Source organism: Pelophylax lessonae, assembly GCF_965119305.1.
Source record: "Pelophylax lessonae genome assembly, chromosome: 4".
NCBI classification, from domain to species: Eukaryota; Metazoa; Chordata; class Amphibia; order Anura; family Ranidae; genus Pelophylax; species Pelophylax lessonae.
In genome coordinates, this window is record NC_138771.1 from 622,444,477 (window position 1) to 622,466,716 (window position 22,240).

The following is a 22,240-nucleotide window of genomic DNA, read 5'->3' on the forward strand; positions in this document are numbered from 1 at the left end:
ATCCGGGCTCCAAGCAGGCTCGCTCTTGAGCCACGGCTCTGTGTGTCCATTCACACACAAAGCCTCGGCTCTGCTTCGCCCCTCTAAGTCCTTATTGGCTCACTGGCTGTAAATGGCAGCAGCTGGAGCCAATGGCACCCGCTGCTATCTCAGCCTATGAGGAGGGAGAGTCCCTGGCTAGCTGAGCCTCTCATGCACATCGCTGGATCCAGGTGTGCTAGGGGTGCAGAGGGTGCTGCTGCACACAGAAGGATTTTTATCTTTATGCATTAAATGCCTTTAGAACCACTTTAAAGCCTTGGTGCCCAACCAGTGGCCTAAGGGCCGCATGTGGCCCTTTGGTCTATGATGTGCCATCCTCAGGCTTCAGCAGTCTGTAGTAGGAACATGGATTAGGATAACAGCATTGATCTCTGCTACCCTTATGTAACATGTTCCTAGTTTTGTATTGTCTTCTGCAGCATATCCCCAGCTAAAAATATAGCATTTCCACACTCTCTGACCCTCCTTTCCTTTATTGGGTCTTCAGCCTACAGTCCTCTCAGGCATTACATATATTCAACATTATGTGCGGCCCTTTGATGATGTCAGGGGACACATTAGCTCATTTGTGACATTTACTAACTTAAAGGGTGACAAGTCTCACTAAGCAGACCTCAGTATGTAGGCAGGTGCAGTCCACTTTCTTCCCTGCAGGTGGCACTCAACTGCAGAGGGCGAGGAAGTCAAGAGAAAAATGGTTCCTCTATGGTTTCCTTTGGTTGGATGATGGCCGCCCATGTGAATCTGGTGGCCATTTTAGATGTAGCAGATTCAAAAGAAGACCCTGGCTCCTGGGTTTGGTGCGCATACTGGCTTGTGGATAGTGTAAGGACAGGTAACCATTCTGTCAGGGACAGTAGTAGGGAAAAGTTCAAGACAAGGTGGGAAAGCATAGGGATTCACCACTTTCCTCGAAACCTCCCCATTAGAGCTCAGAATGGCTAGGCCTGGTGTCTGTGCAGTTCTTGGCTGTATTCACAAATGCCAGATACAGATCAGCCCCTGCTGGAGCCTCTAACTTTGTGATTCCCCTCTAATCACTGGGGGAGGGGAGATGGAAGAAATGCTTCTTCCTGCCTGCAGTACACTGATGACTTCAACTTATCCTAGGCAAAGATGTTAAACTGGAGCTGAAAGATTGTATTTTTAGTGGTAAACTAGTAAAAGTGTGCCCGTTCCACAACAGGTATGGTTGAGGATATATTAGACATTTGGGGGTGAGGTGGATGAGAAGGTTGGATGTCATTGAAGGTGAGTTGGCTGGGAAGGGATGGATGTCAGGGGCGATGATGGTTAGCTGGCCAGGAAGGAGGGATGGATGTCTTTGGAGGGGGAGATTAGGTGGCCAGGGAGGGATGGATGTCAGCAAAGGGATTGCAGGGGTATGGGGGGGGGGGGGTAGGGTAGGGTGACCAGGAAAGAGATCAATGACAGCAGGGTAAGAAGTGAGGTAGCCAGGGAGGAATGGATGTCAGCAGAAAGAGGGCGAGAAAGGTGAGATGACCAGGATTTGGGTGAACTGCTGTGCTGCAGAAGGGAAAGGTGACCGGTAGAGAGCTGTTGGAGAAGTACATTTTTTTCCCCAGTGGGAAAAAGGAAGAAGGACTTAGGCATTATATTATTGAAGGTGAAGTTATTATGAAAATTGATGCTGTTGCTATATATTGGTAATCTGCTTCTGCTTACCTCCCAGCCACCTCACTCTCTCTGATATCATCCCTCCCTGCCCACCTAACCACCCCCTCCATTGACATCTGTCACTCCCTGCCTAACTCACCCCCCCCCCCTGGGATCTATCCCTACCCACCCCATTCACCCCCCCCCCCACTGACATTATCCCTCCCCACCCAACTCACCCCCCACTCACATATCCCTCCCCACCCAAATCACCCCAACTGAGATCCATCCCTCCCAACCCAACTCAACCCCCCACTGACATCTGTCTTTACAAACTGAACTCACCCCCCCTTGACATCATCCCTCCCCACCCAGCTCACCCCAACTGAGATCCATCCCTCCCAACCCAACTCAACCCCCCACTGACATCTGTCTTTACAAACTGAACTCACCCCCCCTTGACATCATCCCTCCCCACCCAGCTCACCCCAACTGAGATCCATCCCTCCGCACCCAATTCACCCCCCACTGACATCCATCCCTCCCCATCTAATTCACCTCAACTGAGATCCATCCCTTCAAGCAAAAAAGGAATGACCGCACTTCCGATGAAATTCAAAAAAGGAGTGTCTTTATTCCACATCAATCAAATGGTAAATATAGATACAAACTGTGAGTGCAGGACAAGATGGTCCTGCACATCTACCATCTTGTCCTGCACTCACAGTTTGTATCTATATTTACCATTTGATTGATGTGAAATAAAGACACTCCTTTTTTGAATTTCATCGGAAGTGCGGTCATTCCTTTTTTGCTTGATGTGACCCTGGATTGCGGATCCGACCAGCACCTGATCCCAGTCTCACCTGGAGCGGTCTCCCCAGCCTGGACTCTGCCTATTCCTCTGAGATCCATCCCTTCCCACCCAACTCACCCCCCTACTGACATCATCCCTCCCCACCCAGCTCACCCCAACTGAGGTCCATCCCTCCGCACCCAATTCACCCCCCCACTGACATCCATCCCTCCCCATCTAACTCCCCTCAACTGAGATCCATCCCTTCCCACCCAACTCACCCCCTACTGACATCTGTCCCTCCCCACCTAACTCACCCCCCACAGACATCATTCCTCCCCACCTAACTCACCCTCCACAGACATCATCCCTCCCCACCCAATTCATGCCCCACTCACATCCATCCCAACTCACCCCCCACTCACATCCATCCCTCCTCACCCAACTCACCCCCCACTCACATCCATCCCTCCCCACTCAACTCCCACCCCACTCACATCCATCCCTCCTCACCCAACTCACCCCCCACTCACATCCATCCCTCCCCACTCAACTCCCACCCCACTCACATCCAACCCTCCCCACCCAACTCACCCCCCCCCCACTCACATCCAACCCTCCCCACCCAACTCACCCCTCATTGACATCCATCCCCCCCCCGCTGACATCCATCCCTCTTCGCCCAACTCACCCCCCACTGACATCTATCCCATTCCACTCAACTCACCCCCAACTGACATCCATCCCTCCCCACCCATCTCACTCCCCACTGACATCATCCCTCTCTGAACACCTAACCACAACACCACTGATATCCATCCCTTTTTCACCAACTTACAATCCACAGACACAATCCCTCCCCACCCAGTGAGGGGGAAGTACTGTGATCTCAGATACAGTATATCCATCCAAATTAAGTCTATCCCTAACATCTACATTTCTATCATATCCATCTCTTATTTATCAATCCCTAATATTTCCATCACCAATATTTAAATTCACAAAATATCCATCCCAACGATACTGATTCCTCATATAGCCATCCTTGTTATATCTATCCCTGTTATATCCATCTCTGATATATCCATTCCTAGTATACCCATCCCCAATTTATCAATCCATGTTATACCCAAGCCTATTATATTCATCCCTATTACAGTATATCCCTCACCGATATATACATATACATACATATTTTATCCATCCCTAATATACCCAGCCTTATTATATCCATTTCTTATATATATATATACATGTACTATATCCCTTCGTAATATATCCATCCCTATTATATCTATCCCTGGTATATATGTACATACTTATTTTATCCATTGCTAATATATACACTATATACTGCATTATTTTTTACATCCCTGATATATCCTTTCCTAATAAAGTCACTCCCCTTTTATCCCCACTTCAACCCTCCCCCCCCCCCCCCTCCTAAATATATCCACGTCTTTTATATCCATTCTAATATATTCATCCCACAATACATTCAGTCTCTTTCATGTCACGCTCTGCTGCCTATTACTATCTATAGTATGCTGTCCTGTCTCATTTTCTGCCTACCTCTCTATTCTCTCCTAATATCCTCTGTCATCTCTATTCTCCATCTGTTCTCCCCCGCACCCCCCGCTGACTATCACTCCTCCCCGCCGCCATCTAACAGCCTCCTCTACTACCATCTCTTTCTCCTCTATTCCTCTCTCCTCTACTACCATCTCTTTCTCCTCTATTCCTCTCTTCTCTATGTCTGATCCATCCCTCTCTTCTCTCTCCTCTGTGTCTGATCCATCCCTCTCTTCTCTCTCCTCTATGTCTCTCTCCTCTATGTCTCCGATCCATCCCTCTCTTCTCTCTCCTCTGTGTCTGATCCATCCCTCTCTTCTCTCTCCTCTGTGTCTGATCCATCCCTCTCTTCTCTCTCCTCTGTGTCTGATCCATCCCTCTCTTCTCTCTCCTCTGTGTCTCTGATCCATCCCTCTCTTCTCTCTCCTCTGTGTCTCTGATCCATCCCTCTCTTTTCTCTCCTCTGTGTCTCTGATCCATCCCTCTCTTCTCTCTCCTCTATGTCTCTGATCCATCCCTCTCTTCTCTCTCCTCTGTGTCTCTGATCCATCCCTCTCTTCTCTCTCCTCTGTCTCTGATCCATCCCTCTCTTCTCTCTCCTCTATGTCTCTCTCCTCTATGTCTCTGATCCATCCCTCTCTTCTCTCTCCTCTGTGTCTGATCCATCCCTCTCTTCTCTCTCCTCTGTGTCTCTGATCCATCCCTCTCTTTTCTCTCCTCTGTGTCTCTGATCCATCCCTCTCTTCTCTCTCCTCTATGTCTCTGATCCATCCCTCTCTTCTCTCTCCTCTGTGTCTCTGATCCATCCCTCTCTTCTCTCTCCTCTGTGTCTCTGATCCATCCCTCTCTTCTCTCTCCTCTGTGTCTCTGATCCATCCCTCTCTTCTCTCTCCTCTGTGTCTCTGATCCATCCCTCTCTTCTCTCTCCACGGTGTCTCTGATCCATCCCTCTCTTCTCTCTCCTCTGTGTCTCTGATCCATCCCTCTCTTCTCTCTCCTCTATGTCTCTGATCCATCCCTCTCTTCTCTCTCCTCTGTGTCTGATCCATCCCTCTCTTCTCTCTCCTCTGTGTCTGATCCATCCTCTCTTCTCTCTCCTCTATGTCTCTGATCCATCCCTCTCTTCTCTCTCCTCTGTGTCTGATCCATCCCTCTCTTCTCTCTCCTCTATGTCTCTGATCCATCCTCTCTTCTCTCTCCTCTGTGTCTGATCCATCCCTCTCTTCTCTCTCCTCTGTGTCTCTGATCCATCCCTCTCTTCTCTCTCCTCTGTGTCTCTGATCCATCCCTCTCTTCTCTCTCCTCTGTGTCTCTGATCCATCCTCTCTTCTCTCTCCTATATGTCTCTGATCCATCCCTCTCTTATCTCTCTTCTGTGTCTCTGATCCATCCTCTCTTCTCTCTCCTCTATGTCTCTGATCCATCCCTCTCTTCTCTCTCCTCTGTGTCTGATCCATCCTCTCTTCTCTCTCCTCTATGTCTCTGATCCATTCCTCTCTTCTCTCTCCTCTGTGTCTGATCCATCCTCTCTTCTCTCTCCTCTATGTCTCTGATCCATCCCTCTCTTCTCTCTCCTCTGTGTCTGATCCATCCCTCTCTTCTCTCTCCTCTATGTCTGATCCATCCCTCTCTTCTCTCTCCTCTATGTCTCTGATCCATCCCTCTCTTCTCTCTCCTCTGTGCCTGATCCATCCCTCTCTTTTCTCTCCTCTATGTCTGATCCATCCCTCTCTTCTCTCTCCTCTATGTCTCTGATCCATCCCTCTCTTCTCTCTCCTCTGTCTCTGATCCATCCCTCTCTTCTCTCTCCTCTGTGTCTGATCTATCCCTCTCTTCTCTCTCCTCTATGTCTCTGATCCATCCTCTCTTCTCTCTCCTCTATGTCTGATCCATCCTCTCTTCTCTCTCCTCTGTGTCTGATCCATCCCTCTCTTCTCTCTCCTCTGTGTCTCTGATCCATCCCACTCTTCTCTCTCCTCTGTGTCTCTGATCCATCCCTCTCTTCTCTCTCCTCTGTGTCTCTGATCCATCCTCTCTTCTCTCTCCTCTATGTCTCTGATTCATCCCTCTCTTCTCTCTCCTCGGTGTCTGATCCATCCTCTCTTCTCTCTCCTCTATGTCTCTGATCCATCCCTCTCTTCTCTCTCCTCTGTGTCTGATCCATCCTCTCTTCACTCTCCTCTATGTCTCTGATCCATCCCTCGCTTCTCTCTCCTCTGTGTCTGATCCATCCCTCTCTTCTCTCTCCTCTGTGTCTGATCTATCCCTCTCTTCTCTCTCCTCTATGTCTCTGATCCATCCCTCGCTTCTCTCTCCTCTGTGTCTGATCCATCCCTCTCTTCTCTCTCCTCTGTGTCTGATCTATCCCTCTCTTCTCTCTCCTCTATGTCTCTGATCCATCCTCTCTTCTCTCTCCTCTATGTCTGATCCATCCCTCTCTTCTCTCTCCTCTATGTCTCTGATCCATCCCTCTCTTCTCTATGTCTAATCCATCCCTCTCTTCCTTCCCCTCTACGTCTCTGATCCATCCCTTTTTCCTCTGTCCTCTATGTCTCTAATCCATTCCTCTGATCTATTCATCTCTTCTGTCTCTCCTCTATGTCTGATCCATTCATCTCTGCTGTCTCTGATCTTTCCCTCTCTTCTGTCTTCTCTATGTCTCCAATTTATCTACTATGTCTCTTATCCATCCCTGTCTTCTCTCTCCTCTATGTCTCTGATCCATCCTCTCTTCTCCCTCCTCTATGTCTGATCCATCCTCTCTTCTCTCTCATCTTTGTCTCTGATCCATCCCTCTCTTCCCCTCTCCTCTATGTCTCTGATCCATCCCTCTCTTCCCCTCTCCTCTATGTCTCTGATCCATCCCTCTCTTCTCCCTCCTCTATGATCCATCCTCTCTTCTCTCTCCTCTTTGTCTCTGATCCATCCCTCTCTTCCCCTCTTCCCCTCTCCTCTATGTCTCTGATCCAAACCTCACTTCTCTCTACTTTAAATCTCTCATGTATCCCTCTTTTCTCTTTCCGTTATGTCTCTGATCCATCCCTCTCTTCTCTCTCCTCTATGTCTCGGTGTATATATAGCTCTCTCTGTCTCGTTCCATGTGTCTCCCTCTCTCTGTCCCTTTCTCCCTCCTCCTCGGTCACATTGTACTCTTTATATAGCTCTCTCTGTCTCAGTCCCTGTGTCTCCCTCTCTTTGTCCCTGTCTCCCTCCTCGGTCACATTGTGCTCTATATATAGCTCTCTCTGTCTCAGTCCCTGTGTCTCCCTCTCTTTGTCCCTATCTCCCTCCTCGGTCACATTGTGCTCTATATATAGCTCTCCCTGTCTCTTGTACTATCTATGTAACCTGATGACACACAGTCTGCAGATAATGTTACCATTACCTGGAATTTTACTCGCTGAGGATCACCTGCAGACATAGAGCAGCGTCATCGCTGGGGTACCCTACACCCTCTCATCCAGACAAGCTGCAGAGCATCTCATCCAAACATGCCACAGGATTTTTCATACTTGCAGAACTTCTCACTTTTTGACCCTGCGCTGCATTATACCTATACATACCTCAAAAGCTCATGTCTATACACCTTGCATAATATCTAACCAAAGATATTGCAGAATATATACCCTGCATACCATTTCTCCAATGCACAGCCTGCAGCAGATCTCATCTCTAGCCCTCATTAGCACTTCCCATATATATACTACAGAATATCTCAGATATAAACCTCAGAGAACATTGTATATGCTCACCCAGCAGAACATCTGATCTATACATTCCGATACTGACAGCAAGGAATTGTGCTGATCCCAGAAAGTAAAACATCAATTTTGGATGACTGAGTTTGTAAAATCTTATATTGTCCTAGTTTTGTTATCTTCCCCAAAAATAACTTTTACTGATGTTTTTCATGCCTTTGTTTCAAGTATTGACCTATTTAAATAGACACTGTCATCTGAACATTCAGCACAATGACAGTGCCTCCCGATTCCCCATCCACCGGCAAAGTATATATTCACTTATCCATAGTCCCTCACTGACTCCCCGCTGCAGGTGTCCACTTGGTGACCACGTGTCCCAGATTGCCCAAAACAGTCCCGCATTTTGCATGTCTGTCCTGGGTCCCAGGCACAGCCACCCTAACATCGAGCCGACGATGGAATCTGTCACTCCTTTGTCAGGGTGTTCGACGGGTGTTCACCCCACTGAACACACTGCACTGCAAAGCTTTGTCCAATTGGGGAGAGATAAATGCTGATTGTTAAGGAGCGGGGCTGGGAAGCCAGCTGCAGAATCCTTAACAACCTATGAGTCGTCAGCTGTCAGTAGCCTTCCCCGCTGACAGCTGAATAAAGAGTAGGGGTACCATGTAATATCTTGTTAAAGGGGGCTTCCAGATTCAGATAAGCCCCCTGCCCACAGACTCCCACAACAACCAGCCAGGGTTGTGGGGAAGAGACCCTTGTCCCTATTAACAGCAGAGCCCCCCTTCACCCCAAAGCACCCTGCATGTTAAGGGCATGTGGCCGCTCGCTTGTCCCCCCCATTTCCTGACCTGCCAGCTGCATACTCGGAAAAGGGTCTGATATAGATTTTGGGGGGACCCCACCCCGTTTTTTTTTTTAGTTCCTCCTGAGACATGGTCGAGTTCATAAAAGCGTTCTATCTCTGGTAAAAGCATTTTCTGGAGACGGTGTGGTAAAAGTTAGTGTCAATCTTTTCCTTGTAGAGTAGTTGCTGCAATTCCCGCTTGGTCTGGGAGATTGTTGGGCATGTAGAGGAGATAGAATTTTTAAGAAAAGACCTCTGGGCTACTAGAAGGCAGATCAGGGTCCAGGGTTTGTGTTGTGGGATAAGGTTGTTTGGGGACCACGTCTGGAGTTGTTTGTCCCAGTATCCAAATGTCAACAATGTAATGGTATCCTGCACTGGGACACCATTTTGTCAAGCAACCATCTTGTCTCAAAGAGCAGCCATCACAGGTAAACCAAAAAGGCACTCATTCACCAGCCCCCACCTTATCCTAATTAACGTTAGTATGCAGGCTTCAAAAGAATGCCTTATCTCAAGCACATCCTGGCAGATGGCAGGCCAGGTTGTAAAGCCATAAATCAGCAAGCCATTAAGACTGACCAGGCTGGGTTGTAAATACCTCACAGCCCAGATGGTCATTAGAACTGTAATACATTCACACACAAATTCATAATTGTAAACACAGCCAAGATATGTCTCTAGAAAGTATATATTTGCCAAATAAAATACTGAATGAAACGAGACCATGCATGATCCCCCTATCGCACATAGGATAGAAAAGAGCGATAAGATATTTCCTATATGATAGATATATTCATGTTTGATATCGTTTGAATGCAAATAACTTGCTGAGTTATAAAGTAGCAGTTTAAAGAATGTAACCCTTACATATTTCAAGATATGAATTCGGTTATAAATCTGTCTAAGCGGGAGGTTCCTTGGCATGTTCTGAGCCTCCATGGCCCCAGTGTTTATTGGTCAAGGACCTCTGGTGACACCCCCTGCGGGTCAGAGAAAAAGAGAGAAGCTGATGAGTTTCTCAGTTCTCATTTTAACATCAAGCAGTAACATCACTCAAGGGAAGAACCGATCACACATGCTCAGCTTCTGGAACTCTGATAATACAAGGACATTGGCTGCAAGTATTTTAATTTCTAATTCTTTATCTATTCTTCTAAATTGCTGAATTGTGTCTCTATTTCTTTGTAATCCATTTTTCTGTAAATATTTTTTTTTGCACCCATTTTAACCTTTTTATTAAACATTATTTTGAAAAGTGTTAATCTTGTCACTAAGCTCTTAATGCCAAGCTACCCAAAGAACCTGTCTCCTGAAGAGCGCTACTGTATAGAATAAACCCTCTGATCATTCCTGTCTGCGGTGACAGTGCGTGTTACAGATGATTATTCTAAAGTCATAATTGGTATTTCTAAAATTACGAGCAGAGAAAGGGTTAATTGTTTAATTAGCCCGGTGACAATCGCTCTCAGCCTGCTGGCATCTAGATTGTGGTCCTGCAATCTGGAAGAATCTTTTTGCCGGGTGCCGCTGAGAGTGGCATTGTTACGCAAGTGACGGCAGGGTGTGAGATTGCCTGGTCTTTGGTCATGATTTGGATGAGAAGGTCAGGGGGTCTGATACCCGCCACCATCACAAACAAGGGTCTTTTGGGAGTTGAAGTAGGGTAACACCGAATATGAAGGATATAACTTGGTCCCAGAAGGTAGCGATGAAGAGTGTTAAAGAGGGTCTCCGTTGAGAGCAGAAAGGACATGAGGCAGATTGGGGATCGTCCTTCGGTAGAAAAGGTATAAGGGTTCGATGTAGTATCTTCATTTGCGATTCACTCAATGTTTCATTAGGGATCAGTTGAAGGATGGAATTGTAGCCCCAAAGTATTTTGCCAAGAATCTCTGCATCCTGGAAATCCTTGCCCCAATTCGCTGCTGAAGATAAGGTGAGAGAGGGAGTAACTTTACGAAGCAAGGGTTTGTATATGTCCATTATGGAATACGCTCCTTCTTTGAGTAGGCTGTCGGTGATCGATGTTCTACTCTTTTCCCACCCTCCTTATATGAGGTGTAGATGTAGCTGACACACTGCCAGTAGTTAAAAAACCTGAGATTTGTTAAGGGAACATTCTTTTGAGACAAAGGAGAAGGGAAGTGGTGAACCAAAGTCCAGATCGCACAGGGATGAAAAAGTGGAGAGACCTTTACGCTGCCATACAGCGATGACATTGTGATCCATCCCCGAGGGGAAAGAAGGGTTTCCTTGAAAAGGTAAATGTCTAGATTTGAAAGGGGTAAGTTCAAACTCTTCTGAATTTCTCTACAAGCTATAGCCGTATCCCTCAGAAGAAGGTTATGTTGCAAGTCCATCCGGACTGATTTCCATTTACAATGTAACAAGGCCGCCAAAGAGGAAGGGCGTGCCTTTTCCAATTCAATGTGGTAGTTAGAGTAACATCCCCCATCCAATCTAAACCTATATGGAGCATACAGGCTAAATTGTAGACTCTTATGTAAGGCAGACTTATACCACCCTTTCTCCTGGGGAGAAATAATTTGGACAAGGCTATGCGAGGGCGTTTCCTTCGTCAAATAAATTGAGATAATGCTCTGTTTAAAAACTGAACCTCTTTGTGTTTCAGGAGTAGAGGTAAAGTTTGGGGAGGGTATAATAACGAAGCAAAACTGACCATTTTAAAAAGGTGGCATCAGCAAACAGGACAGAACGTAATTCACGATCGCCAATACAAATCCCGTTTAAAGGGGCCTGTTCGGTCAGGTATCTGGAGAGGGGTTCTAAGGTTAGATTAAAGAGCAGCGGTGAGAGTGGGCATCTTTGTCTCGTTCCATGAAAGGTGAAATTCTTTTGAGAGAAGGCCTGCCACAACCAGTCTGGCTGCGGGGGAGCTGTACATCACATTATTGAGGTGGTTGAAGGGGCCGAGAAAACCCATTTTAGACAGGACCAGTGATAACCACTGAAAACTGACATTATCAAAAACGTTCTCTGCATCCAGAGTGACAATGTTAAAATAGCCCCCCCACCCAGATTAAGTTTGGGATCTTCTAGAACTAACATCTCCTTGCGGATATTTAAGGAGGCCATTCTCCCCTTAACAAAACCTGATTGTGCGGGATGTATCAGAGAGGGGAGAATATTGGCAAGTCTATTTGCAACAATTTTGGAGAGGATTTTGAAATCCAGTTTCAGGAGTGATATGGGTCTGTAGGAACCGGGGTCAAGGGGGTCCATTCCTTTTTTTGGATGTAGCTTGATGATGGCCTGGTTTCCCATGGATAGATAGGAACCTCCTGACCAAATACCATTATAAACATTAGGGAGGGTGTGTTTAATTATTTCTTGAAGCATTTTAAAAAATGTGCTCATGAACCCATCAGGGCAAGGAGCCTTGTTTGGAGCTAGCTGTTGAATTGTTGTGGTGAGTTCTAACATGGATATAGGTGCATTCAGGGTTTCGAGTTGTACTGGCGATATCATTGGGATTTGTAATTTATCAAGAAACCTTAGAGCTGCCCCCTTGTCTATAGGGTCAGGGGCGTAAAGGGAGGAATAAAATTGTAACATATTCTTGCTGACCTCTTGTGGTAGGGATTTGATGGATCCTGAACTGTCCCGTAGGGATTTAATATGCGTAGGGCGATAAGGGCCTTTGCAAAGCCTTGCTAAGGGCTTTCCGGCCTTATTGCCAAATTTATGAAAGGTGGCATCTAAGTGTACTCTTTTGGTCAGTTCTAAGGTGTCAGCCCAGAAGTCAAAGGCTATTTTTGCTGCCTGCCATTCTTCTCTGTTTTCCAGGGAATTGTGTTTAGAGCGGGAAAGCTGTGCAAGTCTAAGGCAGGAGCTCGCTGACCGAAAACTGGGTAAGGCATGTCACGATGAAATCACGAGACCCTTGCTGCCCAGGCATATATTAGCATTGAGAAAATGACCCTATTTATCTGATTCTACCGATAATACCTCACAAGGAAGGTTCTTGTGGATCAGTATGAGCACCTTAGCCTTGCGACCGACTGCGTCGGATCCCAAGACTGTGCCTACCCAGAGTTTCTTCATGTAGTGCAAATCAGGGAAGGTTAGGTGGGTTTCTTGTAGCAGGGCGATGTCTGTTTTTAATCTCTTAAAGTGGCGAAGGATTTTAAGTCTTTTAACGGGGAACCTAAGACCTTTCACAATCCACGAGGTGACTCTCATGGAGGAGTTTTGGGAGTAAGAATTGGAGCTGGAGTATTACGTACAAGTATGGATTCCAGGGTAAGGAAGGCATTTTTGCTTAAGGAGCATCCATAGGATTCTCCTGTGGGAATTTGGGATAGCCTGGGTGATCGATAGGTAAGTAGGAGTAAGGGGTACAGGTGCTGAATGGGGGGATAAACAAAGGGTTAACAAAAATAATGTAAAACAAACTAAAGAGCGACCATAGGACTTTGCTTTTTTCCGCATGGGGTCACTGTGTGGATCAGCTCCCAGACTCTGAACCTGTGAGAGGTGTCTAGGATGCCCGTTAGTTTGAGAAGCATAGCAATCTCAGCTCAGATTAACAGGAAAGGTGTCACAGAGTAAGCGTCGAGTGAGGCCCATGAGGAAAACATAGAGGGGAATGGAAAGGGAAGACCCATAGGGTAATGCATCTATATTAACTACGAGTGAACTGTGAAACAAAACATGTTAGCAAAGCAATATGAGGGGACAGAAGTCAAACATTAGTCATTTACCCCAATATCTTGATATAAGGAGCCAAAAGAAGGCAAAGTCAGTGGGGTTTGGAGCGGTTCGGGGAGTCCTTTCTGGGACTTTGTTGATCCAAAGGGCGCGGGATTGGGGTTGCCCTGGAGGAGAGGTGTGGTTGAGTATTTGAGTTCAGTGACCGCATGAAGACCTCAGCTTCTGATGGGTCATTGAAGGCGAGCTGATCTTCGTTGGGTGCTCTAAGGCAGAGAATTGCAGGGAAAGCCAGAGTAAATTTGATTTATTTTTGATGGAGCTCTGAGTAGATTCAGTATCTCCCAAAAGTGAGTACACTTCTCACATTTTTGTAAATATTTTATTATATCTTTTCATGTGACAACACTGATGAAATTACAATTTGCTACAACGTAAAGTAGTGAGTGTACAGCTTGAATAACAGTGTAAATTTGCTGTCCCCTCAAAATAACTTAACACACAGCCATTATTGTCTAAACCTACAACATCAAAAGTGAGCAAACCCCTAAGTAAAAATGTCCAAATTGGGCCCCAATTAGCTATTTTCCCTCCCCAGTGTCATGTGACTCGTTAGTGTTACAAGGTCTCAGCTGTGAATGGGGCGCGAGTGTGCTAAATTTGGTGTTATTGTTCTCACTCTCTCATACTGATCACTAGAAGTTCAACATGGCACCTTATAGCAAAGAACTCCATGAGGATCTGAAAAAAAAGAATTGTTGCTCTACATAAAGATGGCCTAGGCTATAAGAAGATTGCCAAGACCCTGAAACTGACCTGCAGCACGATGGCCAAGACCATACAGCAGTTTAACAGGACAGGTTCCACTCAGAACAGGCCTTGCCATGGTCGACCAAAGAAGTTAAGTGCACGTGCTATGCGTCATATCCAAAGGTTGTCTTTGGGAAATAGACATATGAGTGCTGCCAGCATTGCTGCAGAGGTTAAGGGGTCAGGGGTCAGCCTGTCAGTGCTCAGACCATACGCCGCACACTGCATCAAATTGGTCTGCATGGCTGACGTCCCCAGAGGAAACCTCTTCTAAAGATGATGCACAAGAAAGCCCGCAAACAGTTTGCTGAAGACAATCAGACTAAGGACATGGATTACTGGAACCATGTCCTGTGGTCTGATGAGACCAAGATAAACTTATTTGGTTCAGTTGGTGTCAAGTGTGCGTGGTTGCAACCAGGTGAGGAGTAAAAAGACAAGTGTGTCTTGCCTACAATCAAGCATGGTGGTGGGAGTGTCATGGTCTGGGGCTGCATGAGTGCTGCCGGGAGCTGGGGAGCTACAGTTCATTGAGGGAATAATGAATGACAACATGTACTGTGACATGCTGAAGGAGAGCATGATTCCCTCCCTTCGGAGACTGGGCCAAAGGGCAGTATTCGAACCTGATAACGAACCCAAACACACCTCCAAGACAACCACAGCTAAAGAAGCTGAGGGTAAAGGTGATGGACTGGCCAAGCATGTCTCCAGACCTAACACATCTGTGGGGCATCCTCAAATGGAAGGTGGAGGAGCGCAAGGTCTCTAACATCCACCAGCTCCATGATGTCATCATGGAGGAGTGGAAGAGGACTCCAGTGGCAACTTGTGAAGCTCTGGTGAACTCCATGCCCAAGAGGGTTAAGGCAGTGCTGGAAAATAATGGTGGCCACACAAAATATTGACACTTTGGGACCAATTTGAACGTTTTCACTTAGGGGTGTACTCACTTTTGTTGCTAGTTACAGTGAGTTTGAGTATAGCCGTGGAACGCACGCCGGGTGTTGGACTGCACGCCAGGAAGGGACAACATTACATGTAACCTGACGAGCTTGGTGACACCTTCTATCCGGTAAAAGTGCATGCGGCTGCCGTATAGGGCAATGTTATATTTTCACTGACTTGTATTTGATTTTAACTTATTTTAATAAATGAAATGGCTTGTTTAAACTACTACATCATGAGGAGTCCCTTGTTTTTGCTCTAAATACCCGTCCCGAGATAAACAGGTTACCCTGATACCGAGGAGAGTGGACAAGAGGGCTTTCTGACACCATATCTGCAAATAAGCATTCTAGGATCCAGGTTGCCATAAGGTAACAGGGATCAGATTCATCTTGTAAGCTCATACTCTGGCCATCCCCGCACGAGTGAATAGGAGATACCCACCATCACTGTTCCCCTGCATGGTTGTGGACACCTCACTGGGACAATTTATGATATATACACACTGGACTTTGAGTGATCAATTGAAGTTGCACAGAGCACAAAAGCACTTTACTGATTGATGTGTATGCACCTTATTACTTAATAATTCATAAATTGGTTTGAGTATTTATGCATATAGGATTGTTCGTTGTATGTTTATCCATGAATTGGTAAACAGCATTTTATGTGATTGTAGTACATGCACTTTAATATATTTTATTTTTAAAATGGATTGATATTATAGCAAGGGGAGCACCCTGGCTTTGTCACTATAGCACTTTAATATTGCACAGAGATATTAATTTATAACACAGTCACTTTATAATAAGCACTATCTATTTTGTAGGATATATTTAGTATGGTAAGGTATATGCGCTGCTAAAATTGAGGTTACTACTTCAAGATAATATATACTGTTTTCCCCCTATTGGTGGATGTGTGGCAGCTGCAATCCTAAATGTATTCCATACACACATATTTAATTATTCACTTGGCGCGAGTTTTTATCAGTTTTTCAATTTGCATTGCCCAAGTGCATTACTTTATATTTTTAAACATTAAACCTCATCTGCCATGTAGTTGCCCACCCCATTATTTTGTTCAGGTCCGCTTGTAAGATTTCCACATCCTGCATAGAAGATATTGGCATGCTTAGTTTAGTATCATCCGCAAATACTGAGATTGTACTCGATATCCCCTCCTCTAGATCATTTATGAATAAATTAAACAGGATTGGCCCCAGGACAGAACCCTGGGGGACCCCACTTTCCACACCCGCCCAATCCGAGTACTCCCCATTAATCCCCATTAATCACCACCCTTTGCACTCTCCCCTGGAGTCAGTTCTCTATCCAGGTACTCACCTTATGGTCCATACCTACCTTCCTTAGTTTGTACAGTAAGCGTTTATGGGGAACGGTATCAAATGCCTTTGCAAACTCCAGATACACCACGTCCACAGGCTTTCCTTTATCTAGGTGGCAGCTCACTTCATCATAGAAGGTTAATAGATTGGTTTGGCTAGAATGATTTTTCATGAATCCATGCTGATTACTACTAATAATACCGTTTTCATTACTAAAGTCTTGTATGTGGTCCCTTAACATTCCCTCCAAAATCTTGCAGACTACTGATGTTAGGCTGACCGGCCTATAGTTACCTGGGATATATCTCGGCCCCTTTTTTGTAGACTATCCTTAAAGATCAAGAATAATGGTGATAACTGGCAATCACCTGACTGAGCTCTTAAAGAACACTTGGATGCAAGCCTTCCAGTCCCGGTGATTTATTTATTTATTCTGTGCTCTCCAGCTTCCTTCTCTAAATCTACCATCTCCAGCTTTCTTCTCTGATTCTGTTCTCTCTAGCATCCTTCTATCATTTTACCATCTCCAGCTTTCTTCTCTGATTCTGTTCTCTCCAGTTTCCTTCTCTGACTCTATCCTCTCCAGCATCATTCTCTAATTTTACCATCGCCAGCTTCCTTCTCTGATTCTGTTCTCTCCAGTTTCCTTATCTGACTCTATCCTCTCCAGCATCATTCTCTAATTTTACCATCTCCAGCTTCCTTCTCTGATTCTGTTCTCTCCAGCTTCCTTCTCTGATTCTGTTCTCTCCAGCTTCCTTCTCTGATTCTACCCTCTCCAGCTTCTTCTTGCTTGTGGACTGTGTCACAGAAAGTTCAAACATCATACTCACCTACACTAGTTACAGGTCGAGGGAAGGGGTTTAGGCCCCAGCTGCCTTCCTTGAACACTCCGGTGCCTTTGAAAAGGCAGGGGGCAAATCCCACATATTTCTGGAAGAGGAGTTGCAGCTTCCAGCTCCAGGAGCCCGGAGTAAAGCGAACCTGTTCATAGAGGTCATTCTCTCCGAAGCAATACACCGGCACAAGATCTGCCCTGCAGGAAATGAGAGATGCAGTTATACTGTGTGATCTCATTAAAGTGCATTTAAAGCCAAAATGTTTTTTTTCTTTAAAGCGGAGGGTCAAATTTAGATAAAAATACCCCCGGGACAGTCAGGGCTAGTACATTCCATAATGGATAGCCTCTGAACTGTCCCGGGTCGCACTTACCTGTAAGAAGAAATACTTACCTTGAAAAGTTCTTCTCCAGCGCTGCCATCTCAGGTGTGGGCAGCTGAAGCCAGCGCATCCTCTTCTGCGGCCTCTTTGTGATGTCGGAGTCCCACAATGCCCTGCACCGGCCCCACTCGTTACTTCTGGTGCAAACGCGGCATCCCTGCACAGCTTCTGGGCATGCCCAGAAGCTGTTTAGCAGGGAATGGCGCGCCTGCACCGGAAGTGACGAGCGGGGCCAGTGCAGGCGCATTGACTCCTGGGAGCGATGCCGTTCAGCTCCCAGGAATCATCGCAAACCGGAAGCGACGCCGCGGGCCGTGGCCGCAGAGGGAGGAAGTGGAAAGAAGGTAAGTATATTCAATATCAAGGTAAGTGACCAAAAAAAAAAATAATTGGGAGCATCCATTTCTTTATCAGGTGGCCCTCAGCAAGCGGATGGCCCAAAATCGATTTTTTCGATTTTGAGGCCAGAACTCCGCTTTAACAGCCCGGGAAGGTTTTACCCCCTTAACGACCAGGCCAATTTTGTGATACGGCACTTCATTATTTTAACTGACAATTGCGAGGTCGTGCAATTCTGCACACAAAAAAAATTGATGTATTGTTTTCCCCACATATAGAGCTTTCTTTTGGTGGTATTTGATCACTTCTCCGGTTTTTATTTTTTGTGCTATAAAAAAAAAAGAGCGATAATTTTGAAAAAAGCCCCAATATTTTTTACTTCCTGCTATAAAACATATCCAATAAAAAAAATGTAAAAAGTCAGGCCAATATGTATTCTACTACATGTTTTTGGTAACAAAAAAAAAAAACCCCAATAAGTTTATATTGATTGGTTTGCGTAAAAGTTATCACGTCTACAAACTATGGGATATTTTTATGGCATTTTTATTTATTAAATTTTTTTACTAGTAATGGCGGCAATCATCAATTTTTAGAGGGACTGTGACATTGCGGTGGACAAATCAGACACCTAACTGACACTTTTGACACTTTTTTGGGGACCAGTGACATTATTTCAGTGATCAGTGCTAAAAATATGCACTGTTGCTGTACTAATGGCACTGGCAGGGAAAGAGTTAACACCAGGGGTGATCAAAGGGTTAAATGTGTTCCTAAGGGGTGCTTTCTAACTGTGTGGGGGTTGCCCTGACTGGGGCAAGACAGAGATCCATGTTCCTGCTTAGCAGGAACAAAAGATCTCTATCTTCTCCCCTGTCAGAACGGCGATCTGCCTTGTTTACATAGGCAGATCACCGTTCTACCTTCCTCGGGAACCATCACAGGTGGCCCAATGTCCACCAGGACCCACTGATTGGCTCCCCCTCTGTCCAAACAGCATGCAATCGTGCCTCCAGTGGCGAGTGCAAGTCACCTAGTGGCTATTGTACAAAATGACGTACAGGTATGTGATTTTGTGCAACAGAGCCAGCCTGCTACAGTACATGTATGTTAGGCGGTCGGCAAGTGGTTTACTTTGGATGGAGTAGGAATGTTTGGAACACCTATCAAGTTTTTTTTTTTTTTGCTATTGTTTTCCCTTTAGTTCCTGTTCCAGAGACACTACAGCAAATGAGAAAAACTCTCACCAAAATAAGGGGATGTAGCCCAGTACTTGGCTATGTAGTCATGTTTTCAGTTTGCATGGGCTCTATACACTGTCCCTAAACTGATATGCTGATTCATCTCACTGTCTGCCTTTTGCCAACGGGGGGGGTGGGAAGTCAAGGAGCTCCATAGACTTCTATGCTGGCAGCAATGGAACGTGGGAAATGAAGTTCAGGAAGGGAGCCATACTGTGGACTTCTATTGACAATTGAAGTGCATTTTCCAGAGGGAGATTGTCAGAAGGAGGGGAAATAGCTGCATTTTCTTAGGCTATAGAGCAGTGGTCCTCAACTCCGGTCCTCAGGGCCCACTAACAAGGCCAGATTTTAAGTATTACCTTGGGGAGATGCAGACTAGAGTACTGCAATCACTGAGCAGCAAATTATATCACCTGGGATGTATTTCAGTTATCTTGCAAACCTGGCCTGTTAGTGGGCCCTGAGGACCAGGGTTGAGGACCACTGCTATAGAGGATACAGCTTCCTCTTGCCATGAGGGAACCTGGAGAGTGCACATCGCTGTCCAGTGCATAACAGCGGCCTGAGCAGGATCTGGAGTGCCGAGTCCAGATATGCCAACAGCCAGAGTCACCTGGGTGGAGAGCATAGAGTCGACTAATTGAGGTTTATGACCGGACGGTGAGGTGCAAAGCACTGAGACCAGGGAGCGTCTGCTGTGGGATTTATTATTTGCTGCCAGAGAGACTGAGCCCTCTGGAAATGACCATATAATCATCTATATAATCATCTAGTAGCCTTATTGTTGCCAGCAGACTTGGCGGAGATTAATCTCATGTGCACCAATGGTACATCTATGTGCCTACACTAGTCAGCCAAAGAGCTAGAACTAAAGACTGCATCTTTACAGCTGCTACACAGAGACCTTCACCTATTGCTTATGCTAAGAGGTACCCCTCAGGGGACATTACACCATATCATAGCCATTTTCTACAGTGCACTCTAGACTAGTTTTAGTATTATTGTTCACATTACAGTTAATGCTTATATGCTCTGTTTATTGCTGACTTTGCTGATTTACGAGTCAATCTCAGTCTAATGCTAGAGGACTCCAGTCTATGTTATCTTGGCATAATGATTATACTGTCTAGCGAACTGTGTCTGAACCTACCTTCTGTGTGTAAACTAATCCTTAAAACACCCTTTACTCTAACCCATATGAATACATTAGGGTTAATTTACTGCTAAAAAGTCTTTTGTCTATTTCCTGGTACTAATTCACAGTCAAGTTAAAGGTATTGTGTTTTTTAAGTGTTTGCAGTAACTTTTATTGAACGAGGTGTGTCAGAGGTGCAAGCGGAAAGTGACTCCTTTTGGGGTAGCACTACACTGCAATCCTCTCTTAGGCCCTGTTCACATTATGTGGGAGCACGCACATCCCTGTGGATTGCAAAAGATTCTGAATGGCAGAACCAGGAAAGGTTTGTCCAGCACCCAAGGCAAGAATGAGGAACTGTGACCCCATCCCCCACTGCTAATGCATGAAATTAAAGGGGTGTGCCACCCTGCGCCCACTCTCTGCCCCCTTGCTGAAGCTGTCCATGGTTCATTTCTTCCCTAAACCCATAAGGGTCTGGACCCTCTACGAGGCAGACTAATTCTTATGGGCATTGACTCTTTAAATGAGGAGCTAGGTCAATGGTTGGATGGCCAACTGCAACCTCTAGTGTGTTTTTTGCCTAGCTATCTTAAAGACACCAATTACCTCCTTAATCTAATGAATGGTGTTCTAAGGAAACAGGATTATGTTTGGTTGACTTGTGATGTCATCAGTCTGTATTCCAATGTTCCTCACCATCTAGCAAGGGAAGCTATATCTTTTATCTGGAATATCATACAGAATTATCTGCTTTACTGATAATTTGTGTTGGAGGTTTTTGACTATTTACTTACACACAACTATTTTACTTTCCATGGTGTCTTTTATCCTCAGCCGTTGTGGTATAGTGGGGGACGCCGCAGCTGAGCCCTTATCCCCTGCAGTGGATATCACTAACAGCCCGACAGTCTCACAACCAAGTTCCTTGAAGCGCTCCGTCCGTCCTTGCCCCTCCCCTACGAGTGATGACACAAGGGACCACGTGTTTTAAAAATCCCCCTGAGGAAGACACGTGGTCCCTTGTGTCGTCACGCGTAGGGGAGGGGCAAGGACGGACGGAGCGCTTCACGGAACTTGGTTGTGAGACTGTCGGGCTGTTAGCGATATCCACTGCAGGGGATAAGGACTCAGCTGTGGCGTCTCCCACTATACCACAACGGCATTGTAAAGAGGATTATCATCTAAGGGGCTATCTAAAGGTGCATGGATGCACCGGTAAATGTGAGTGTATCACCGCTTTTTTAATGGAATAAAGAAGGTTTTAAAATGATATAAGCACTATTGTGAGCTTTTTCTATTCCATGTATATGGATCACTGTAAGGATAAATGGTTTATCTAAGGGGATAAGATTCCCGGGATCTGCCGGATATCTAGCATTTATACCCAATTACATCCGATACGAGATTGCTAAAGAGGAGATATGGGAATAGATCATCTGGAGTCGTCAGGCATTCAGCATTTGAGCGCATTTACTTTATACACAAGGTGAGCGCCCAATCACAAGGGGGTGCACAATTAGGAAACAGCTGTGACACCCTGGTCACTCACTTGGTTTTCGGGAGCACAGCCACATATCTGGTGGCTTGAGCACATATAGCGGACTGTTTATTGGCACTTTATATCACAGAATTTATTGGACACTACTAATTTATTTATATATATTCGCTTATGATATTGTTTGCTATTTGCACATATTTTTATTGGTGATATTGTATTATCAATGGTATATTGCTTACTATTTGCACAAATATTTTTACTGGTGACATTGTAAATTTATTATCATTATTACATTGTTTTATGATTCACTATTTATTCACTGCCATGACTAAATAAGGACTTTGGTTTTATGAAAAATTTAGTGAACACTTTCGAGGAATTATAGGTATTTATTTTATTCATTTGAGCGCAGAGATTTATCTAATTTTAAATAGGACCCAGT

The 22,240-nt window shown here is 45.5% G+C and overlaps 1 protein-coding gene across 3 annotated transcripts in view; it reads right to left on the reverse strand.

The window, feature by feature from the left end:
* The window catches only part of MOGAT3 (monoacylglycerol O-acyltransferase 3), a 61,402-nt gene that overhangs the window by 400 nt on the left and 38,762 nt on the right, over positions 1 to 22,240 (reverse strand). For all 3 annotated transcript variants that reach the window (XM_082255493.1, XM_082255494.1, XM_082255495.1), the window contains one exon: positions 17,192 to 17,394. In XM_082255493.1, the coding sequence (XP_082111619.1) occupies positions 17,192 to 17,394 (203 nt within the window). The remainder of the gene's footprint in view (positions 1 to 17,191; positions 17,395 to 22,240) is intronic.